Here is a 25,011-nt window from a genome sequence, read left to right as displayed (position 1 = left end):
CAAAGTTTTGGCCCAAACGAGGGGGTATGAGGGAATCATTTGAGCTCCCGGCCTCAGGTGCCAAAATGTTGTGGGCTGGCCCTGCTTAGGAAAGAGAGAGGAAGACTTCTTATATCTTCTTCCCCACCAGAGCACCTGCCTCATTTGGTACAAACCTCATAACTGTCTGAGGTTCATACAAAAAACTAGACAAATCTATAATAGTATATATATGGTGGGGATTTTAAAGTTACTCATTGACTATACAGTAGAATCATCAATCACCTTCAGTAAAAAAGTACTATACAAATCACAGCAAGGAAAACAAAAATTTATTCAGCATGCTTTCAACATTTTGATATCAAAACTTTAGAAAATAAAGCGGAGAAGTTTAAAACTAATTGAACAGTATTTGCACTGTTCACCTGAACGTTATTGAATACTTAATAACTTGTTAAACAAACATAGTAATTGTGTGCTTACCTTCCCATTAACTGCCTTCCTCATTAATGCGCATGATCCAGCAAATTGAATGGTGAGGCCACTGTAATCTTTACCAGAAAAAATGTAAAATTGTATTGTCTCTTTTGTAACAGGAAATTAAATCAGAAAATATTGGGTGCAAATCACTTCTGTACTAATTTTACACCAGTGTAACTCCATTGTCTTCAGTAAAGATACTCCCAGTTTACATCAGTAGAAGTGCAACATGAACAAAGCCCTTATGTCTAATGATCATAAATAAATGATAAAATTAGATGCAAATTCATTACTAATAATTACATAACAGTGTGCTAGTGCAACTGATCAGCACAACTAGGAAAAGGGACAGCATGTGAATTATAACCACATATTGATAAGGAGCCCTGGCTTTCAGCCTTATGCAACCATTTTTGTATACCAATACTTATATCATTCACATCAGATCAGAGGGGAAAAAATAAATACTTATGAATCATATCAAACTGTAATTAAATATTTTATGATTGTACCTTTATAATGTAAAACAGCTTCTAATTCAAAGTTTGCCAAGTTAATTATGAACAAACCAGTAGAGCTTCCTATCCACAAACATCTGGCATTTACTGCAGGAAAACTAATTGTAAACAGAAGAAAAAGAGTTATCTGTAGGTTTTCCTTTTTCTCACTTAAGATACACACAAACTGCTTTGTTCAAGCATGCTATTCCCCATTCCACCACCACAGAAACAAAGAAAAATTGCATCCCAAAAAAATGAAACTGGGCATTACAACATTAAATGGAGATTTTTTGAAAATACAAGTAAATTAGAAAAGTTGACAGGCTTTGAGAAGAACACAAATATTTATGATTTTCTGTAACAGCTCAAAATGTTTAGGTTCTGAAAGAGAGAAGCCAAATTAATCATAATACAGTACAAGCAAACAGAAAAGTTGAATGGGAAAAGTATGTGTTTCTTTTATAGTGGTGAATCAACATTTACGACAGTTTCTGAAATACAACAATTACAAAAAATTACCACACTGTATTTCTAAGATTTCTACTAATGTATTTTCATTTTTAAGACTTCCTCCTATTCCTATTACTATGAGTGGGCTGTTTCTCATCTGGTGGAGTGACATCCTAAGAGTAGAAGTGGTCAGAAATTTTCCACTGGAAAATGCTGATTTGATGGAATTGAAATGTTCCAGGGAAACATGCCAGTTCCATCAACATTTTCAGTGGAAGCCAGATATGCTGGCAAGCTGGTCTGTCCACTTGAGTAGGCAGGTTGGCAGAAAATTAGGATCCCTAGCTAGCCTGCTCCCGAGTTGCTGACCTAGTGGGCATGCTGCCTGGCTCCCCAGCTGCCTGGCTCCCCAGCTGCCCACCTGTCAGGCAGGCTGCCCCAGAATTCCAGCTGGCTGGCTTCTGGGTGGGCTCCCTGTTTTTCTATATTATACCAACTATAACAGAAAATTATCAATTACTAAACAAAATACCAGTTAGACCCATTACAAGTGACCAGATAGAATACTGGTTGAACAAACCATGTACCAATTAAAAACAATTAGACTATCAATTACTATTCTAATACCAAGTAGCCATTATAGTACTAATTACCAGTTAGCAATTTATATAAAAAAAAAATCATAAACATTTATATTATGACATGTCATAACATTCAAACATTTTGACTATTATATTATATTATTAAAATATATAACTAACGTCTAATTGACAGTCATAACCAAATAATTTTGATAGTATTGAAATAAAATGTAAATAATATCAAAACAAAATGTCATTTCAATTTATTTGAAACTAAATTAGGGGATTTCGTTCTGCAGGAAGTTTCAAAATGTCTGGTTTTTTGGTTGTTCTGATTCTTAAAATATATAGAGACATTTTGGAATTCCTCATACAATGGGAATTTCAGTTTCTAAACAGGTTTACCTAACAGACATTTGTGAATGCTACTGTCAGACTAATAAGAGGTTAATAAAACAGCAGGAAACCACCAGTTTCTCTTTAACAAAAAGTTTTCTAGTACACAACCTATATGATCTCCACTGATCCTGTGACCAATAGTCCTGGCATTACTCCCTAAATCAGATACTGTATCTAGTATCCTGTCATGATTTGTTCTTACCAAGCAACTATAAGGTGCTCTGCCAAATTTTTTTAATTCTTTTGCTTAATATTTAGGATATTTTCTATGTACATGTAACGTTCATTTACAAATAATTCTTAAGAATTAATATTGCTGCACACACTTTAGTGAACCACAATAAAATGCAAGACCCATTAAGGAGTACAGAAAGTTGTCATGTTTGCATTGTAAAAGCCAAATAAAATAAGGGCAAGAACTATAACGTGTGGGGAAAATATTTTCCTGCAGAAAGTTCTCAAATATTTTGCAAAACCTTCTTAGTAAAATCCCAAACTTCTCCAGGTTCTTTCATTCCTCCAATAATATCGAAACAATGTAGTCAAAATGCACATGTTTTTGGTGGATCTTTGTGGACCACTCTCTTTCTCACTAACATACATTTTTACACATGAAACTGAAGATTTAATAGCACAGTGTTTTTTCTAGACTGGGTGCTTTGTCAGATCTGCACTTATCCTTTTGCTTTTCAGAGTAAACTATAAGTTCCTACAGCACCACCCATTAAGAATCTGGTCCAGAGCCAACTGACTTAGGGAATCTTTCCACTGACAACAATGGCCTTTCTATCAGACCCTAAAAGGAAGACTGAGAAAAGATTGTACAGTTTTCCAATACTTCAATAATTAAAAGTCTAAGATGTAATCAGTGAAAATGTAGTAATAAAGTCATGGGGGGAAAAAAAACAACAAAAAAACCACACACACCAATGATGCTCCAAGACTCAGTTCAAATTATAGGAAAAAACAGAAGGCAACCATGAAAGAACTTGAAAGATTGAATGGTGTTCTAACACCAATTATTGAGACTACTTGTTCAGTAAAATACTACTCAACATGAATAAGGATGACTGAATCTGGCCTGTTATTATCTATTTAAAAAAATAATAATAATCAGGATTTGCTCTCTGTTTATTCCACTCCTTGTGCCACTACGAGTGTGTGGTGAGGGGGTGGTAAGAGCACCAAACTGGGTTTAAAATGGAATTTAAAATAAAAAATACAATTTCACCACTTGACAGTGCTAAACAAAAACACAGTAAGTTTTTTTTTAATTATTGCATTTTGCAATAATTGAGAGGAACAATGTAAAATCTCTATATAAAAAGAATATATGCAAACACTATGCATATTTGTATATACCCTTAATTTTACCCACCTATAACATGAACCCAGCAAAGATAATTTAAAGATATCTTTGGACATAATCAGGATATGAGAAAGGGAGAACTTGCATGAATTAAGGAAAATGCCACCCTAACAAAGCCAGAACAAACCTAGAATGTTCACACTTGTTAAGGCAGTAACACTGGAAATTTTATAAAATGAAATCCACTACTCAAACACAGAAGGCAAGGGACCAGACTGATCTGTTGCAATTTCAGCCACTACTCTTATGGAAAGAGCTATAACTGAACTACGAGGCAATAATCCCAAAGAATGAGAAATGTGCTTAGGAAAAATATAAAAACTCGTTTATGACAAAGACTAACAATGTTCTGATGTCAAAACAAACAAACACCTGGATCAACATTTTTTAAAAATTGTATTCCATATTTAAAAAAAAATCAATAGATGTTTTAAGTACTGCTTATGAAACAAGAGCTCAAGAGTTGAAGTGAGGAAATGGAAAAGCACGAGACTAAAGTTTGGTATGCAAATTGTCACCACAGATGTGCAGTTTTTCTTTTTTAAAAACAGTCAAACCCTGTCTTAAGTATTAGAGCATGAAAATATCATTTTATTTGTGGTTTCTGATGCTTCTGTCATGTTCTAGCTAGAAAATATGCTTTTATTGCTCAGTCCTTAGCATGTGGGGACTTCTACTTCAAAAAATTATTTTAAATTAGCAGCTATGTTATTCTGTTATAAAAAGTGAACACTGTACATATGGTACTTGATTCTCATCTCATACCAGTTTCACGCTGATGAAACTTCATTACTTCAGTCGACAGACTCTTGATTTACAAAGATTTTGAGAGGAGAATTAGGCACTCAATCTTTGTAACAAGTTTTTAAATACCTTGATATTCAATATGATGGATTACTTTAAATCAACAATTTCCATATTACATAGGAGAGTTAGACATTTTACATGTTCCAAACCATTTTCCATGCCCAGAACAATGTCACATGAATATCAACCAATAAAAGACAAGGCAGAGGTCTCCTAGGCCTGGTTCACAAACAGTCTTTGTACCAGTCTAGCTATTTCATTAGGAGTGTCATTTTATTATTTTTTTCTTTTAACTGAAACAGTTATACTGGTACAACCCGTTTAATTGACACAGTTATAACAGTACAAAGGTGTCTTATATTGCTACACTTTATTCCCCTTCCCACACAAGAATATGCGATACCAGTACATGCGCTTTTATATTGGTAAAACTGTGACCTTGTCTACACTTGTGGTGGTGTATGTACAGGCCGCAGTGAAATGCAGGCTGTATCCTCACTCACTGTAGTGTGTAGCTCTCTGTGGCAGTGAAAGGATCCAACAGGGGGGAGGCAATAAGGAAAGGCTCTGGCAGCGAGGAGCTGCCAGAGCCTTTCCCCACCACCGTGAATGACGCCAGTAGTGGGAAAAGGCTCCAGCATGGGGGAGGCACATAACATTCCACTGCTAGACCTGGGAGGCACTGCTTGGGCATGTAGAGAGCCACGTGGGGTACATACCCTCAGGTTCAGATGTGTAGGGCACTCTACTCACCTAAGCCATGTCTCACCATCTACACTGCTGTTTATACACATTCTAGCTGGGCATGCAATGTCTATATTTTGCATGTGCTGCAAGTATAGACCTACCCACTGCATCTACACTAGGGAAGTTATACCATTTCAACTATACCAGTATAGTGAAAGTAATACAACTAAACAAACCTCCACTGTGGAATACTAGCTCTTAGAGAGAAATCTGGTAGAACTCCCTATATTTAGATTGCCTAACATTAAAATAATAAATAAATTAATAATAATAATCTTGTGAGGGTTTTTTGTTTGTTTTGAAGCTGTAATACCTCCATTGTTCACTGAAGATCTTTGAAGTTTGGCAAAGGCAAATTCCTGTGGCTAGAGATATGCTTTCCCATGGCATTTTTAAATCAGCAGGACTGGACAATTTACTCCCAAGAATATTAAAAGAATTAGCCAAAGAGCTCTCTGAATCATTAATGCCAATTTTAACATATTGTTGAACATTGGATAAGTTCAAGAGGACTGGAAAAAAGCTAATGTTATAGTAATATTTAAAATGGGACGACCCAGGGAATCATAGGCAAATTAGTCTGACATCAAGCCAAGGCAAAATCATGGAAAGTCCACTATGGGACACTAACAGTTGAATTAAAGGATGGTAGTATAATTAATGCCAATCAACATGGTTTTATGGGAAATAGGACTTTCATGTCTGATATCGTTTTTGGATACTATCACGAGTTTGGTTGATAAAGCTTACAGCGTTGTCCTAATATATTTAAACTTTATAGGCATATATGACTTCTTTCATAAAAAAAAAACCTCAAGCTTTGTTAGAACTTAATACCCTCCGGGCAAGTCTACGCTACAAAATTAAGTCAACCTAAGTTACATCAATGTACAACCACAGCAGTAATTAAACCACTTTCAATCAGTTTCAGTGGGATGTCGGTGGAAAAGTTCTTTAAAAAAAAGATGTAATGAAATAAAAAGCTACACTTACAAACATTAAGGATATGACTGTAACTGACAGAAGCAATTAAGTGAAGCTGCCTCTTCATCTTTAATTTGACCTTTCCTACGTACTGCTGCATAGGCGAAACATAAGATTACAACAGATCTGACCCCTGAACATTTTTGGCACAAACAGGGAGAACCTGAGTAGCAATCTTGACTATTATTGTCTTGCTTTTTCCCAATTTGCCTCAGGCCCTTTAAGTGTGGTTGAATTCTACATACTGTGTCCAGGAGGCAACCACTTACTCCACAGATGTGCCCCCTCTCTGTATTCAGAGTCTTTGCTGCTAACTTTAGAGATGAAATTTAGCAAAAGCTTACTTTCACTGCTGGCAATCCGGCAGAGAAAACAGAACTATCGGAGAGGCAGCTGGATTCTATTCCTTTTTGTACATCAACAAAATAGTTTATAGAGTCCAACTGCAAGGCCAGTGAGTTACACCTTTACAGCCCTACTGAGAGCAATGAGTTTATACAAGTGTTGCCATGGGCACCGTTTGGCCTGGAGAACTTTTCTCACTGTCAGCAATCCGTGAGAAGGAAAGAACCAAGCATGACTTTTAGATTCCAAGATGAGTTTGCAGTGCAGATTAAAAAGAAAAGAACTTTTTACATCTAACAGAGCACTGTTGATTTTGAAATGGAGAGATCATAAAAATGGAATCTCACAATACCTCTTTAAAAAAAAGAATTACTTTTCAGAGTAGAAGCTAATTTTGTATTTTGTAAATTATTTTGTATATTCTGCTTAAGTAAGAATAAATTATTAGAGCTTGCATCTCACTGAATGAACTAATGTTACTATTGTATCATGAAATTAGAATAGCTTGCAGTCAAAGTAATTTGAGAGCCAAAATCAAATTGCTGGGCATGGTTTTCAGCCAAATAAATAGTCAATGATAATTTATTGCACTTACAACTTTTCTTCTTTGCCTAAATTTATTGATTGGTCACAGTGTTCAATTCTGAGGACTGGCAATGTTGTTTCCACTGTTTCTTCTGGTCTCATGTCATTTGTGCTGTACAGCTTAGAAAACTTCTGTATTTGATCTAAAGAAGACAGACATAGACTATTATCAGACTAGTGAAATGTATCAAAAGTGACTGAAATAGAATAAAGAAGTAAAAAGGTTAGCACAGTGGTAGCACAACGTACTGGCACGTAGAGAGATCGCATTTAGAGGACTTTGCTCTAGCAGATGGGAATATCAGAGCCAGCACACTAGAAACACCTCATCCCTCTCTGGAACAACACCACTCTATTTTGCTATTTTAGGGTGACTGGTCTCAGAAACCTAGTCCTGTCATTATCAGATGGAAACAGTCACTATGCCGCAGAGAGACTGATGTGGGAGGAAAAGCAAATAGCAAAAATAAAGATGCTTAGAACTTTCAGAGGAATTAACAAATGTTTATTCCAGTTATACATGCAATGAATAACTCAACAGGACCCAATTCTGCTCTCCTTTGAAGCCTCTGGTAAACCTCTCACTGACTTCAAAGAGAACAGTATCTAATCCACAAAGCACAGCATTTCATATACACAAACAAAGGGCAAGCTTTGTCCTCCTAGATACACGGGCTTAACTCCTATTGAAGTCAGTGAGAGTTGTACATTAAAATCTGAGGGCAGAATTCAACTAATGGTGGTTATAAAGAGAATACATTCAGTAGCATACAATATGAATGAAAGCATAACATAGAAAAAAGTGTTCTAGAAACATCACAATACCTAATTGTTGTCTAGATTTTCCGGTTTTGCTGTAGAATTTTTCTCGCTCTTTCTTTAAGTTTATATGTACCACACAACGGTACTGGTGTCCACTGAGCAAACTGAAGATCCAAAGCTGAAGGAGGAGGACAGAATCAGTCACAGCATCAGCTTTTTGATACTGATAACACTCATGCACAGTGTGGAGGTAATATTTAGTGTTTTGTCTCAAGTTTATCAGCCTAATTAACAAATTAATACCATTTACCCCTCACAGTGGAGCATCTCATTGCTTAAACAGCAGATTTTAGGAAATTTTAATATCACAAGTGCAGAATTTGTAACACAGTCAATCACGTGTATTCGTGTTTTAACATGTGATTAAAGATTTTCAAAGCCAGAAGGCAGTTAGAAGCCTAATCCTCATTTACTTTCAATGGGAGTTAGGTGTCTAACTGCTTTTTGTACCTTTGAAAATCTCCATCATCTTTTTTAAATGATTATAAAATGTTACAGAAACCTTTGGAAACTTGCATGTGATATCTCATTGGCTCATATATGTCCTTTATTGCTTACACTTTCTAGACACAACAACAGTCTAGCCTTTCATTTTCTCCACACTCCTCTGAACTGGTGCAGTGGGTGAATAAAGCATTTTATGGCTATAGTAAGATGTTTTTCAAAAACAATCTTAAAGATTGACTAAACTACAGATTACCACAGATCTCAATTTGCAAGGATTCCCAGCAAGACTCACCCATATACTTCTAGCTTAGACTAAAAGTTATGCTGATTGGCCAATAAATTAAAAAATTAATTGATTTTCACACCTCATTTTAAAACAAACTTGCAACTTCTCAGTCTACATACACAGTATATTCTATTACCAATATGTGATTTTTAACAGCTTTACCAATGTATTTAGAAAAGTTTTTCCATTTAGTTTTAAAGATCAGTTCTATGCGATCAGTAATCAAAATTAAGGTTTAGAGCAGTGAATTATGCTAATTAAAGTTGTCTTTGTAACAATTCCAAATATAAAGATTGTGACACTTCCTGATACACCCGATGTTCCTAAATGTTTTGATATTTTGACAAAAAATAATATTTACAGAATTTGCTTGATTCTCACCTGCCCATCAGCACATCCTGTAATAATCTGTTTATTTTCTTCATCAATGAACAGACTTAGCAAAGGAAATGCTGTTAAAAAAATGCAGTTATTTTTATAATACACATAAATCAGATTTTATATTTAAAAATATGGTGCCAATTGAGTCAATGGGCCATAAGCACATGCTAATGTGCCTTTTCAAATTGTGGTAAAAGAAAACAAAATAGCTCTTTTCATCATGTGTGTATCCTAATTAGAATAAAAATGAGCATAAACACGGAAACGCCATGTATTGTGATTTTCCTAAGAAAATTTTAACACAGAATTTATGTAAAAGCTATTACAGTATGCACACAAAATGGGAAGATTCTTTGTGCCATACATAGCATCTGATGAATGACAAGAACAAGGTGCTCAAATATAATGGGGACTAGTGTAACATAAAATACCTATATGTACTAAATGAGACGGCACTAATCCAAGCATGTCACTAATACCAACACAGATAAAATGTGCATATGCAATACCTTTAATTGGGCAAGTTATATTTTATGCAAGTAGGTCAAAAATTTCTAACTTGGCACTAAATCCATATTTTCAGGGATGCTGCAGTTCCCACCGACTTCAAATTTTCAAATTAAGGCCCTAGGACTTACTGGCTAACTGTTATTTTGAGTATATCAACCCACAAAGGTGGACACTTATTTTTTTCTTAGTGTGAAAGATGCTTTCCTTTCAAAGGCAGGCATACAAAGAAAGAAAACTATACCTGTTAACACTGCTGATTGGTATATTATCAATCCAGTACAATAGTCCCAAACCTTTGGAAAAAACGTACATTAAAATGTAAATATTTAGATAATTATGAAAAATAAAATAAAAAAGTATATCTGAAGTAAAAAGTAAAACATTGCAAATGGATATAAACTAGAAATCTACATCAAGTGATGAATCTAGAGAAATACAGACATTAAAAAAAGGCAATGACTAGACAGGGTTCTGTTCAACATACTGCTTATGAGATGCATTTGTTCACAACACAGTTTAAGCTTGGTAAAACGTGTGTGTAGACAAATTTAACTATATCATTTTAGAAACTGATTAAATAAATTTTATTCACACAAGAGGACAGCACTATTTAAATAGGTTTAAGAATGCTTTATATCATTTAAAAACTTATGTGATCCTCATCACCTTAATCTAAAATCAACATAAAGACTTTCAAACTGATTTCGGAGAGGTCACACAAGGACCCTGCACCAGTTTAACCAGTTTCTAAAACAATTTACTTAAAATCAGTACAACTTTTGGGTGCTGACAAAGTCTAAGCTAGCCATGAACAAATGCAAATCACAAGCTTCCTTAAGAAATGACATAGCATGTTATGGTTAAAATTTTACTGTTAAATGCAATTTTCAAAGTTTCCTAACTCAGCTAAATCAAAAAACAATTTTCACTAGAACACTCAGGGGCACATCCATACTGCAAAATTAAGTCGACTTAGTTAAGTCAAGTCAACACACAGCCACCACAGAAACTAAGTTGGTTGTGCATGTCTATGCTACGGTCCTTGTGTTAGTGGAGCACATCATCACTAGCAGTGCTTTCACTGATGCAGAGAGCTACCTTGGATAGCTATCCCACTGTTCTACAGCCCATATTTCGTGCCTGTTTTCAAAAGCCTATCAAACCCACGCGTTCACCATCTCTACAGAAGCATGAATCCCGCGTAATTCTTCACTATTGCAAACACCACACGTCTGATTCTGCAGTATTTCCAGAGCCACTAGAAGAATCACCATGCAGAATATGACAATTCCTTTCAAATAGCCCTGCTGGAAACCATGGAAAGAAACAATTCCTGGTTGCTGCTGGCAGTCATGGAGCAGCTGAACACAGTGGAGTGTCAGTTCTTGTCCCAAGAAACAAGCACTGACTGGTAGGATCACGTCGTTATGGCAAACACTGGCTGCAGAACTTTGGGATGCGCAAGGCCACTTTCCTGGAAGTGTGAAAGGAGCTCACCCCAGCCATCTGGCACAGTGACACTAAAATGAGAGCTCCACTGACAGCAGAGAAGTAAGGGTATATCTACACTACGGGATTATTCCGATTTTACAGAAACCTTTTTTTTTTTAAAAAAAGATTGTATAAAAAGTCGAGTGCACACGGCCACACTAAGCACATTAATTCGGCAGTGTGTGTCCGTGTACCGAGGCTAGCATTGATTTCCAGAGCGTTGCACTATGGGTAGCTATCCCGTAGCTATCCCACAGTCTCCCCCGCCCATTGGAATTCTGGATTGAGATCCCAAGGTAGGATGGAGCAAAAACAGTATTGTGGGTGATTTGGGTAAATGTCGTCACTCAGTCCTTCCTTTGTAAAAGCAACGGCAGACAATCATTTCGTGCCCTTTTTCCCTGGATTGCCCTGGCAGACGCCATAGCATGGCAACTATGGAGCCTGTTTTGCCTTTTGTCACTGTACGTGTACTGGATGCTGCTGACAGACACGGTACTGCCGTGCTACACAGCAACATTCATTAGCAGAGACAGTTACCATTCCTATTGCACCATCTGCCATTGTAAATTGGCGATGAGATGATGGTTATCAGTCATTTTGCACTGTTTGCAATTGGAAATTGGCGATGACGGTTATCAATCATTTTGTACCATCTGCTGCTGTCATGGGTGCTCCCGGCTGGCCTCGCTGAGGTCGGCCGGGGGCGCATGGACAAAAATGGGAATGACTCCCCGGGTCATTCCCTTCTTTATGTTTTGTCTAAAAATAGAGTCAGTCCTGCCTAGGATATGGGGCAAGTGTACTAAAGAACCAGAGAGCACAGCTGTTCTGGGTCAGAGCTGCAGAAATGATGAGCTGCATGCCATTCTAGGGGACGCCCTTGCAACAACCCCACCTGTTGCTTCCCTCCTCCCCCAACCCTCCTAGGCTACTGTGGCAGTGTCCCCCCATTTGTGAGATGAAGTAATAAAGAATGCAGGAATAAGAAACACTGACTTTTTAGTGAGATAAAATGAGGGGGAGGCAGACTCCACCTGCTATGATAGTCCAGGCAGGACATTAAAGGGTGGGGGGCAGGGGAAAGAGGAGCGCAGCCTCTCGCTGCTATGATAGTCCAGGGAGTACAGAATCTTCTTTAGACATGAAAGGAAGGGGGAGGGGGCTGATGGAGCTCAGCCTCCAGCTGCTATGATGAGGATGGTTACCAAGCCTTTTGTACCGTCTGCCGGGACTGACAGAGTCATTCCCATTTTCACTCAGGCACCCCCGGCCGACCTCACTGAGGCCAGCCAGGAGCACTCACAGGCTGATGATGACGATGGCTACCAGTTATTTTGCACCATCTGCCACCGGGAAGGGGATGCTGATGTTCAGCGCTGAAGCACCCCGTCTACCAGCAGCATGCAGTAGACATAGGGTGACACTGAAAGAAGGCAAGGAACAATTTTTTCCCCCTTTTCTTTCATGGGGGGGAGGGGGGGAAGAAGGGTGTAAACTGACAACATACACCCTGAAACACCCAGGAAAATGTTTTTGACCCTTCAGGCATTGGGAGCTCAGCCAAGAATGCAAATACTTTTCGGAAACTGCAGGAACTGTGGGATAGCTGGAGTCCTGAGTCCTCAGTCCCCCCTCCGTCCCCCCATGAGCGTCCATTTGATTCTTTGGCTTTCCATTACGCTTGTCACACAGCACTGTGCTGAGTCCCTGCTGTGGCCTATCTATCTATCATAGCCTGGAGATTTTTTCAAATGCTTTCTCATTTCGTCTTCTGTAACGGAGCTCTGATAGAACAGATTTGTCTCCCCATACAGCGATCAGATCCAGTATCTCCCAAACGGTCCATGCTGGAGCTCTTTCTGGATTCGGGACTGCATTGCCACCCGTGCTGATCAGAGCTCCACGCTAGGCAAACAGTAAATGAAATTCAAAAGTTTGTGGGGCTTTTCCTGTCTATCTGGCCAGTGCATCCGAGTTCAAATTGCTTTCCAGAGCGGTGACAATGGTGCACTGTGGGATACCACCCGGAGGCCAATACCGTTGAATTGCGGCCACACTAACCCTAATCCAACATGGCAATACCAATTTCGGCGCTACTCCCCTCGTCGGAGATGAGTACAGAAAGTGGTTTAAAGAGCCCTTTATATCGATATAAAGGGCTTTGTTGTGTGGACGAGTGCAGGGTTATTTCAGTTTAACACTGCTAAATTTGGTTTAAACACATAGTGTAGACCAGGCCTAAGTGGTGACCGCTCTGTGGAAGCTTGTAATGCCGGACTGCTACCGGTCAGGTATGGGTCTGTGACACAGTTAACTAAGAGTTTTAATTAGTGAGCAAAGATTACATCATGGCAAAACCTTGTCTCCCCCATCCAAAGCCTATTTGTCGTGTTCAGTCTGGTAAGGATGTGTTCGGTCACTTGGGGTCATCCATCCAACAGGCCTTCTTAAAGGCAATGTTTACAATGAATCCATCAATGTACCTCCTCTGGTAGTTTATCACTCAAATGGGGAAAATTCCACCAATGGCCTGTTGTTCTGAAAAGCGGTATCAGTACATTGGCAGATACAATATGTTTGAGATGAACACACCGCTATGTGGCCAGAAGGAAGGTACCAACAGAATCCACTGTTATCATTGTTGGTAGCCTTTCAGGCTAACCAAGTAAGAGGCTCTTAGCAGAAGGCTGACATATAGTGAATAATACTTGATACCAAAAAGTCCAGGATTGTAATAATATATTTTTGATAACTGGTTATTTGGTCAAATGAAATGCAGGGTCACAGGGTCAAAATTTTGTTACATGACAAAGGCACATATACTAATTGGGCAGGGGGCAATTCTCCTCTACTTGTATCTAGTGTGTTATGTAAAAAGCATGGTTTTAAACAAAGCGGTAGACCCTAAACTTATGTGATAGGTTCATTGTTAATGAACCTATCAAAGGGAGGACTGTAGCATATAGGGCTAGCTTGCCTTTATTATATTCAGAAATGATGGAAGGAACCTACAGGCCTGTATCCTGAAAGACATTAGCCTCCTTAGTTAGCATAAGGCTTGAGGCCTGTGAACTCCGAACATATACATGGCCTAATGGAAAGACCAAGTATTGAGGAGCTGAATGGAGTATTAAGTGAATCCATGACTTCCACAACCTCTGTGACAGACATGAAGCTCAATCCATAATCTGTAGATCAGCCTACAGCAGCACCACACCAGAATGACTACTTGCCTCTATTGCCTTTTGGTTTACCTGCCACACCTCCTTGGCTTTCACGCACCATGCTGCGGGTCCCCTTTGTAGCCCTTCTCCCCCATTCCCCAAGTGATCTGCTCGTAAATGTTCACATTTCTATGGCTGGATTGGAGCTGTGCCTGCATAGCCTCTTCTCCTCATGGATCGAGCAGGTCCACCACCTCTCATGCAGTCCAGGCAGGAGCGAGGTTGGAGCATGTAGCTGGCATGCTCAACTGGGCAGTTGGTAGGTGAGCAATGCAGGGTCTACACTGCCATTGCATCGACCTAACTTAAGCACTCGCCTCTCACAGAGGTGGAGATATTAAATAGATGTAGTGGGCAAGTGATGTCTGCGGGAGAAACATTGTAGCATACTGATATTACTAGGTCAACATAAGGTGCCGTACATCAACCTAACTCTGCAGTGTAGAGCAGGCCTCAATGACAGCTTTTTTAATTTGTCTAATTTAAATTCTATCTCCAGCCATTTCACAACTGTTCAAAAAGTTACAAGAATGTTTTAATAATGGAACAAAGTGTGTTTTCCTCTGTTCTCATACTTTGAAATGGCCAAAGTTTTACAAGCTTTCAAAAAAATATTCTCTTCAGGTATAGAACTAGCCCAGGAAATTTCAATCCAAAATCTAAAAGCAAAAGAAACTTATGACTAATTCTAAACAATGACTTAGAATGGAAAAACTTGTTAAACCTTAACTGTGGCTAGTGTTCCAGCTACAATATTTGAGTATTATTTTTATATAAGTACAGTCTCAAAACAATTCAAGGCTTGCCACTACAGGTATTTGTTAGACTTATTAGGAGGGAGAAATTATATTTAAAAAAATTCATGATCTTGTACTGAAGCCTCTTGAGTAATTGCTCCATTTCAGACCTAAGTTTGTAGTGCAGACATGGCCTAAGTCAACTTAAATCACATCGACGATCATAAACCACTGTAATTACATCGCTTCTGTATGCTCACATAACACTCCTTGTGTTGGCGGAGCGTGTCTACAAGTGGTGCTCTAGCACCAACAGAGACAGCAGAACGCCATGGGTATTTATCCCACTGTACAAATCGCCACCTTCTGCTGCTAAAAACATAGGCACTGACTCCGTGGGTGCTCCAGGGCTGGCTACAAGCAGGTCACTTGGGGCATAGGGGAGAAGGGCTACAGGGGGACCTGCAGCACTGTCGCGTGAAAGCCAAGGAGGTGTGGCACATGTACCAAAATGCAATGGAGGCAAGCAGTCACTCTGGTGTGCTGCTGCTGCAAGCTGATCTACAGATTATGGAGAGGGCTTCATGTCTGCCACAGAGGTCGCAGAAGTCACGGATTCCATGACTTTCTGTGACCTCCATGACTTTTACAGTGGCCAGTGTGGCCAACCCCAGGGCTGCTCAAGCAGCTGGCCCCAGGGAGAGCACCCACTGGAAAAAAAATAAAATAAAATAGTGAGAGCTTAGCACCCACTAGCAGCCCCCCATCAGAATCTCCCCCTCCTCCGAGCGCCTCTTGCAGGCCCTGCCGACCAGCACCTCCCCATCCCTCCCAGCACCTACCGCTTGCCATGGAGCAGCTGTTTTGCAGCATCAAGAGGAGCTGTGGGGAAGAGCGAGGGCACAGCTTGCTTTGGAGAGGGGGTGGAACTGGATGGGGAAGAGGCGGGTCGGAACAGGCATGGGAAGAAGCAGGATGGGGTGGGGCATTGGGGAGAAGGGACTGGAGTTGGGTTGGGGCCTGGGGGGAGCACCCCCTGGCAGATTAAAAATTCAGCGCCTATGGCTAAGGGTTCTGGGAATGGATTGCAGTGCATCCTGGAGGCAGGCTCTCCATCCCATGATACAGTCTTTTCCATTCCACGGGCTTCTGAGTACATTTCACACTGTTTTTCAACTGGCTCTTGTAAACTATGCACCCACCATCTCTGGAAGCATGGATACTGCACTACACTCCAGTCTTGTGATAAGTATTATGAACACAATGTGGCTGATCCTGCAGTATTTCATGAGCTGCAAACCTGAAAGAGAATCTGTGGTGCCTGCCCTCCTGTGTGCCAAGGAAAGAAACAATCCAAGATTGATGTTGTCATTCACTAAGCAGCTTCATATGGTGGACTGTTACTATTGGGCTCCGGCAACAAGCACTGAGTGGTGGGATTGGATTGGATTGTGATGCAGATATGGGATGACGAACATGGCTGAGGAACTTTCAGATGTGCAAAGCCACCTCCCTGGAACTATGTGCGGAACTCACCCCTGCACTGCAGTGCAAGGACACCAAAATAAGAGCTAACAAACAGCAACAGGGAATTTTTTCTGCAGATGTATTTTCTTGATAATGTACTCCTTTCCACAAGATCTGGACACCACCCCCCCCCCCCCCCACACACACACACACACCCTTATTTTTTTCCACCAAGATAAATTAAGGACTAGAGCTGAATGAAAAAAATCAGAATTTCCATCCTGCATGACATCCCAATATTTTAACATTTGACTTATTTCAAATTTGGACAAAAAACAAAACAAAAATTTTCACTGAACAAAAAAAGTTACAAAAGAATTTTATTCAGAAATGTCAAAATGAAATGAAACATTGACATTTTTGTATTGAAACATTTTATTTCAGTGTTTAACTGACTTGGACTTTGAGTTAGTTTGACATTAAAACTGCATCTTCCTCAGGTAACATAGTACCACGTGGAACCTGCCTCATGTTCCAATTTTTCCGTATGGGTTGGGCTCCCCAGTCAGACTACATTTCCCCATCATGTAACTTGATCAAAGGGCAGACCACAGTGCATCACGGAAGATGTAGTTTGGCCAAGGAACCTGCACATAGGAGAGAATGGAGATACGAAGCATCCAAACTAAAACTCCCATTAGGTACTGCAGCAGCATAGTAAGATGCACTTGTGTTTTACACTAGTCAACATCAAACTTTTCTGTTCAGTTAAACAAACTGAAATATTTCAATTAGGGTCAAACTGACCTGGTGCAAAATATTTCATTTAGATTTTGCTGATGGAAGATTCTGATTTTGTAGAAACTGCATTTTTTACTTCAAAAAAATCATTTTGATGGAAATTCCCAACCAGTTCAACTAAGGAGCAGGGAATCAATCGGTATTTGTTTTATATCATCTTGATTAAGAATCAGTGTTGATAAAAGCTAAGTAATGCACATCAGAAAAAACATAGTTCCAACTACACATACAAAATGACAGGTCTAAATTAGCTGTTTCCATTCAAGAAGGATATTGCAGTCACTGTGGATAGTCCTCTGAAAATCGGTTCAATTTGCCATGGCAGTCAAAAAAAGCTCACAGAATGTTAGGATCCATCAGGGAAAGTATCAATAATCAGACAGAAAATGTAATGCCACATCATCAATACTTTGTGCATTTCAGGTCATCCCGTATCAAAAAAGATATATTAGAATTGGAAAAACCATAGAGAAGGGAAACAAAGTTCCTGGAGGATAGGTCCATCCATGAATATTAGCCAAGATGGTCAGGTGCTCAGTCCCATGCTCTGGACATCCCTAGACCTCTGACTGCCAGAAGCTGGGACTAGATGACAGGGGAAGGATCTCTAAACACATTGCCATGTTCTATTCATTCCTTCTAAAGCATCTGGCACCAGCCACTGTTAGAAGATCGTATGCTGGGCTAGATGAACCACTGATCTGACCCAGTATGGCCATTCTTATGTTAAATATTTAAAGGGGGAAAATGCCCATTTTACTCCAAATAGACTACACGTGTTAAAAGCAGAGTATAATTTCCTTACCTTAAAGCTTCTGTCTTCAGAGACTGATATAAGCATATTTCTCTCCCATGTACAAAACTCAGCTGCAGTCACTGGAGCCAGATGGCCTTCCAACTCAGTTAATATAGCCTCATTCTGTGATTAGTTGAACAAGAAAGAAAAGTAGATCAAACTTCAAAATAAAAGTTTCATTTGTTCTGACTTAAGTAATTAAAAAAATACCACTACAAAAAGAATGTCAAACTGGGGCACATACTATTTCACTTACATCCTGTTTTCTTATCCCCAAATGTATTGTATCTCTGGCAAAAATCACTGTCTATTGTATTTCCTTCTCCAATCACAATAACGGTATAAAAATGCTTTGAGGTTAATCTATAAATTTCTGTTATTATCCTCAATGGATTTACATGCCCTTATTTGTGCTAATGTCTTCCCCAGTAATTAGAATAAATCAACATGCCCGAGGTTTTTTTTTCTTCCTCCTGCTCTCCCTCCCAATTTCTTAAAGGCTGATACCATGCTATATTTTTTTGGCACCAATCCTGCTCTCAAAATCATGTAATAATTGTTTACTATTTATTTCCAGTGTTAATCTAGGTCACAACAAAAAAGCTATAGAGGCACTGCAATTCCATTAACTCCACCAGAGAAGTCCTTTGGGGCCATCTGCCTGTCCCAAGTCAGGATAAAGGAGGAGCGTTGGGCGTGGGGCTAGCAATTCCACCCCGTAAAAATAAGTAAATAAATAAATAAAATAAACCTGCTACAGAAACCACCAACAATAGAGACAACAGAGACTTTCACCTTGGAAAAAGAAGAAGGGTCTTCAATTCAAAGATGCATGACGCTGGGTGGTAAAAGCCGTGAGAAAGCCACTAAGCCGATTACCCTTCTTGCAACCAGGAGGATTACTATAGGCACATGGAACGTGAGGACCATGTATGAGTCAGGAAAGATGGCGCAGGTTGCAGCAGAGCTGAGGAGCAACAACCTGACTGTTAGGAATTAGCAAGACAAGATGGACGCAAGCAGGGCAGAGACGACTGTTGACAGGAGAGTTGTTGCTGTATTCAGGACATGAAGAGAACGATGCACCCACACACAGGAAGTAGGCTTCATGTTGTCCAAGCAGGCACAGAGAGCACTGATTGGTTGGGAGGCACATGGTCCCAGGATCATCACAGCATCCTTCAGAACTAAAATGAAGAGGATTAAGATGAATGTTGTTCAGTGCTATGCTCCAATTAATGACAGTGAAGAGGAGGACAAAGATTATTTTTACAACAGACTCCAGAAAATATTAGAGATTCTCCCAGACAAAGACATCATCATCCTTATGGGAGACTTTAATACCAAAATTGGACCTGATAACACAGGATACGAACAAGTCATGGGGACCCACACTCTGGGAGAGATGAGTGAGAATGGAGAGAGATTTGTGGATGTGTGTGTACTTAACAACCTGGTCATAGGAGGTAGCATCTTTCCTCATAAGCGGATCCACAAGAGTACCTGGGTATCACCAGCAGGCACGACAGAAAATCAGATCGATCATGTCTGCATTAGCAAGAAGTTTAGAAGATCCTTGCAGGACGTTAGAGTTAGAAGAAGAGAAGACGCGGCGTCCGACCATCACTTAGTGGTGGCCAGATTGAAGCGGAAGCTGAAGCTGAAGCTGAAAAAGAACTGGATAGACACGTCAGACAGAAGAGTGAAGTACAACATCAGCCTTCTGAAGGACCATAAGACCAAGGAAGATTTTGGACTGAGGCTGAAGAATAAGTTTTCAGTATTACAGGATCGGTTTGAGGAAGAGGAAGACAGTGTACTAAACAGATGGCAGAAAGTGAGAGAGACACTTAGGTCAGTATGCCAGGAAGTGCTTGGAATTAAGAAACACCAGCAGAAAGAGTGGATCACAGCAGAGACCTTGATCAAGATAGAAGACAGAAAGAAGAAGAAGGCAGCAGTCAATAACAGCAGGACTAGAGCAGCAAAGGCCAAAGCTCAAAAAGAGTATGCTGAAGCCCACAGAGCAGTGAAGAGGAATATCAGGAAGGACAAGAGAGAGTATGTGGATGAACTGGCAGCAGAAGCGGAGCAGGCAGCATACAGCAGTAATATGAAACAGCTGCATGATACTACCAAGCGACTGTCTGGAAAGTTCAGCAAGCCAGAACATCCCGTTGAAGACAAGCAGGGAAAGTCTATAACAGGACTAGAACAACAGATGAACAGATGGGCGGAGCACTTTGAGGAACTCCTGAACAGACCAGCACCACCAAATCCACCAGATATCAACTCAGCTAACGAGGACCTCCCAATTAATTGCGATAAACCAACCAGAGATGAGATCGGAAAAGCCATCACCATGATGAAGAATAGGAAGGCGGCTGGACCTGATGACATCCCAGCAGAAGCCCTGAAAGCAGACGTGGATGCTTCAATGGAAATGCTGTACCCCCCTCTGAGAAGATATGGGAAGTAGTAATGATTCCGGTAGACTGGAAAGAGGGATCTCTCATCAAAATCCCCAAGAAAGACTTTAGCAACTGTGCCAATTATAGAGGAATCACACTCCTGTCGGTGCCAGGGAAGAAGGTCTTCAACTGAGTCCTCTTAGAGAGAATGAAGGATGCCGTCGATCCACAGCTACAAGATGAACAGGCAGGTTTCCGGTAGAACAGATCACGCACGGACCTGATAGCAATGCTTCGCATCATAGTCGAGCAGTCTATAGAGTGGAACTCCTCGTTGTACATCAATTTTGTTGACTATGAGAAAGCGTTCGATAGCGTGGATCGAGAGACCCTTTGGAAGCTCCTTCGGCACTGCGGCATCCCAGTAAAGGTGGTCAACCTGATCAAGAACTCATATGACAGTATACACTGTAGAGTGATCCATGGAGGGCAGCTTACTAACAGCTTCCAGGTGCAAACTGGAGTTAGGCAAGGATGCTTGTTGTCACCACTTCTCTTTCTTCTTGTAATCGATTGGATTATGAAGACATCCACCTACGAGCGTAGGAACGGAATCCAGTGGACGTTGTGGACCCAGCTTGATGACCTGGACTTTGCTGACCATCTTGCACTCCTTTCGCACAGTAAACAGCAGATGCAAGAGAAGATCAACATAGCGGCAGCCACGTCATCACAGGTTGGCCTCAACATTCACAAGGACAAGACCAAGATCCTTAGGATTAACTCCACTAGTAATGACCCAGTCACACTGAATGGAAGCCCCTGGAAGAAGTGCAGTCCTTCACCTACCTAGGATGCATCATCGACCAGCAGGGTGGCACAGACGCAGACATCAAAGTAAGGATTGGTAAGGCAAGAGCAGCCTTCTTACAGCTCAAGAACATCTAGAGCTCTAGAGAGCTGTCTTTGGCAATAAAAATTCAACTGTTCAACTCCAATGTGAAATCAGTCCTACTGTATGGAGCTGAAACCTGGAGGACTACCAAAACAACCATCAGGAAGATCCAGACCTTCATAAATAGCTGCCTCAGAAGGATTCTCCAGATCCGCTGGCCAGACACCATCAGTAACATCCACCTCTTGGAGAGGACCTGTCAACTCCCAGCAGAGGAATAAATCAGAAGGAGAAGATGGGGTTGGATAGGACATACACTACGCAAGCAGCCAACTAACATCACCAGACAGGCACTGTGGTGGAACCCCCAAGGCAAGCGGAAAAGAGGCCATACAAGAAACACCTGGCGACGTGACCTTCAGGCTGATAGCAAAAAAAGGGGCTATACCTGGAACCAGTTAGAACAAATGGCCCAGGATAGAGGACTCTGGAGATCTGTTGTTGGCAGCCCATACCCCGATTGGGGTGACGGGCATGAGTGAGTGAGCGAGCAAGCAATTCCATTAAGTTGTATTGAGTTCTATTTTGCACTTAAATTGGTGATTCAACTGGTTTCATATGAAAAATTCACTGTATCCTCTCCAAACTTACCACACTTACTCTTTGAGTACTGAATATTTTTTTCTGAGAATTTACAAATAAATTTATTACTTTGAATTGAAACTATTTTAAAATGGGTCCTTTAAGAAATGTAGCATCTGAGTTTTTCTTTATCAAAAAATATCTTAATTTTAACTATATGGAACGTTTGTGTCTGTTTATTTAATTGAAATCCTGTGCATATTTGATATCAGGTTGTAATTAAACAAAATTATTAATGATTGTTGTATCTAACTGCTATTATTGAATAAGCTACACAGACTCAGGTCAATAGCTCAAGTAACTCTTAAAAGAGGCCACTGTGACATAAAAAGTACCTCAACCAATCACCATTTCCTGTACACCTAATTTGCATGTAATGATTATATTGGTTTAGCATGAGGAAGACTGGACATGTGTCAACAGTTCTTACTGCTAGATTACATGGAATCTTTAAAGAGCAGTGATAGTTGGGCACCATGCTAGCTTGATCATAAATGTTTGAAAGGTTCCCATGGCACCATTGCCTCAACTCCACTGTGCATTAAGGCAACACATCTGAGAGAACTGCAACAAAGCACTAGTCTCACTAATGCAGCAAGCCATTCAGTCAACTGCAAATTAAGGGAAAGATTTACTAGTATGCTTTGGCTGCTTTGTGCTTCTCTGGTGACCAGCTGATCCACTCTAGTTACTTTGTGGTAATGGTGTATCTGCCCTTGAAAATTCAAATTAAAAAAATCATTTAAGACTGATATATAGTATCAGGTGTAGGCAACCTATAGTATGTGTGCCAAAGGCGGCACACGAGCTGATTTTCAGTGGCACTCACATTGCTAGGGTCCTGGACACCGGTCCGAGGGCTCTCTGCATTTTAATTTAATTTTAAATGAAGCTTCCAGGGCTTTGGAGCTGTACTGCAGCTCCACTCCAGCTCCAGGCAAAAACCTGCAGTTCCACTGCTCCAAAGCTGCTCTGTGCTCCAGCTCTGGGCTCTGATTCAAAGCCCTAGAAGCATCTTAAACTTTTTTAAAACTTTATTTACTTTACATACAATAGTTTAGTTATTTATTACAGGCTTATAGAAAGAGACCTTCTAAAAAGGTTAAAATGTATTACTGGCATGCAAAACCTTAAATTAGAATGAATAAATAAAGACTCGGCACATCACTTCGGAAAGGTTGCCGACCCCTGCTACATATCCTAAGATCCTTAGAGATACTGCATGGGAGCATTCATCTTTGGCTTTTTTGTTTAGCGTTTGTGTATGAAACTTTTAGTAATAAAAAAAGGAAATTCCCAAATAAAAAGCTGTGTATTAAAAAGAAGTTATGGTTGAGAATAAATATCAATAACTGTGTAGTAAAAAACATTATAGGGACATTGTAATTATCTCAAAACCAAGCATTATAAGCCAAGTTAACCTGTGCTCGACTGTCGGGACTGATTGGACTGTAGTGAAGGAACTGCAGGTAAATATATATGTTTAGTTCCATTACAGTAATGGCACCCCCAACTTAGCAGGACACAGCTACTGACTCTGCATTAATTTACTCATACTGGAAGAGGTAGTGGTACAAAGAGGTAGAATTGTTATCTGCTTTTACTCTCCTGTAAAATCAGGCTGGGGGAGGAAGGGGATATGCTGAGTAGTTTGTTGATGTACATAGCAATGTCCCTTGAATCCTCCTGAGAGAGCCTGATGAAACTTTCATGGATGTACTCTGCAATCCTCTCCTGAAGGTTTCTAGGGATGGCAGCCTTATTTCTTCCTCTGCAGTATGAAATGGTCTCATGCCAGTCTGTGATAACTTAGGCAGGCACCACTGCAGTAAACAGGCTAGTGAAATATAGGCCAAGTGCCTTTAGAATTGACGCCAACCGCATATCAATGGAGAATCCAAGACGACAATGGACACCCAGCAACCAGAAACTCAAAAAGAGATAGATTTCCACATCTCAGCAGCGAAATTGAGCAACAGCCCCCAGCTGGAGAACATAGGACTGGGGAGGTGGGCGGATAAGGGTTGGCTGCTGGAAGGAGGGGTGCTCTCGCCTGGGATCTGACCAAAGAGGTCAGACTGAGAAACAGACAGAGTTTGAACAATTGGGTTCACTACAACATGGCTAGGCTCAAGGGTAACCAAAATGGACTTGGGCTACATTTTAACCTTCGGTTCTTGATGCTAACCTAGAGGGCTTCCTATGCCGTATTCCAGTTAACTAATAAACCCTGTTTTGGCAACACTGTTTGAATGTCACTACAAATGCTTCAGGAGGTGCATTAATCCCTGAAGAGTGTGCAAGTCTCCAACAGGAATCTATCACAGCTGGATTTGCTGAACAGAACTCATGGTGTGAAGGAGGAGTGCTGGAGTCCTAGAGGTGAGGCTGTATGGTCTATCCTGGAGGAAGAATGAGACTCCTTGGGGGTCTGGCAAACAGAAAGAGTTCCTCTTACAGACTGTTTCAAACCTGGGGGATGTAGCACCAATCCTGTGGATCCATGAAAGGGACACCAGCAGCAGCTGTCCTTTTTGTCCCCTTGTTATTCTCAGAAGCGATATCTCAACTAAAATCACCACCATATGTGGAAAACGGTGCCAGTATTCAGTGCCATTGCCCTATACAAATACTTTCAGATAATTAAGCAAATCCCTACTCACTTCCCTTGTCCTTGGTGGGCCATACTAATCATGGCTGGTACTGTGAGTGGTGTTGTGCACAAACACTTTGAAGGACAAGTGTCAATAATCATGTCTTTAAAACTTTAGGGGAGCAAGGGAAGGGCATTCATGATCTTAACTTTCACTGTCTATTGTGACTACACTGACAGATACTTTAGCAGTTGCATCATTGCACCCTTGAAGGGATC

The 25,011-nt window shown here is 40.3% G+C and overlaps 1 protein-coding gene across 5 annotated transcripts in view; it reads right to left on the bottom strand.

The window, feature by feature from the left end:
* Positions 1-25,011, bottom strand: part of WDR27 (WD repeat domain 27) — a 293,233-nt gene that overhangs the window by 254,174 nt on the left and 14,048 nt on the right. For all 5 annotated transcript variants that reach the window (XM_050949051.1, XM_050949052.1, XM_050949049.1 and 2 more), the window contains 7 exons: positions 18,201-18,314; positions 9,914-9,965; positions 9,163-9,233; positions 8,052-8,166; positions 7,237-7,369; positions 972-1,075; positions 463-530 (listed from right to left, as the gene is read on the bottom strand). In XM_050949051.1, coding sequence (XP_050805008.1) covers positions 463-530; positions 972-1,075; positions 7,237-7,369; positions 8,052-8,166; positions 9,163-9,233; positions 9,914-9,965; positions 18,201-18,314 — 657 coding nt within the window. The remainder of the gene's footprint in view (positions 1-462; positions 531-971; positions 1,076-7,236; positions 7,370-8,051; positions 8,167-9,162; positions 9,234-9,913; positions 9,966-18,200; positions 18,315-25,011) is intronic.

This window comes from Gopherus flavomarginatus, chromosome 4 (genome assembly GCF_025201925.1).
Source record: "Gopherus flavomarginatus isolate rGopFla2 chromosome 4, rGopFla2.mat.asm, whole genome shotgun sequence".
Classification (NCBI taxonomy): domain Eukaryota; kingdom Metazoa; phylum Chordata; order Testudines; family Testudinidae; genus Gopherus; species Gopherus flavomarginatus.
Note: the sequence above shows the minus strand (reverse complement) of the source record. Positions and strands in the feature narration are given on the sequence as shown.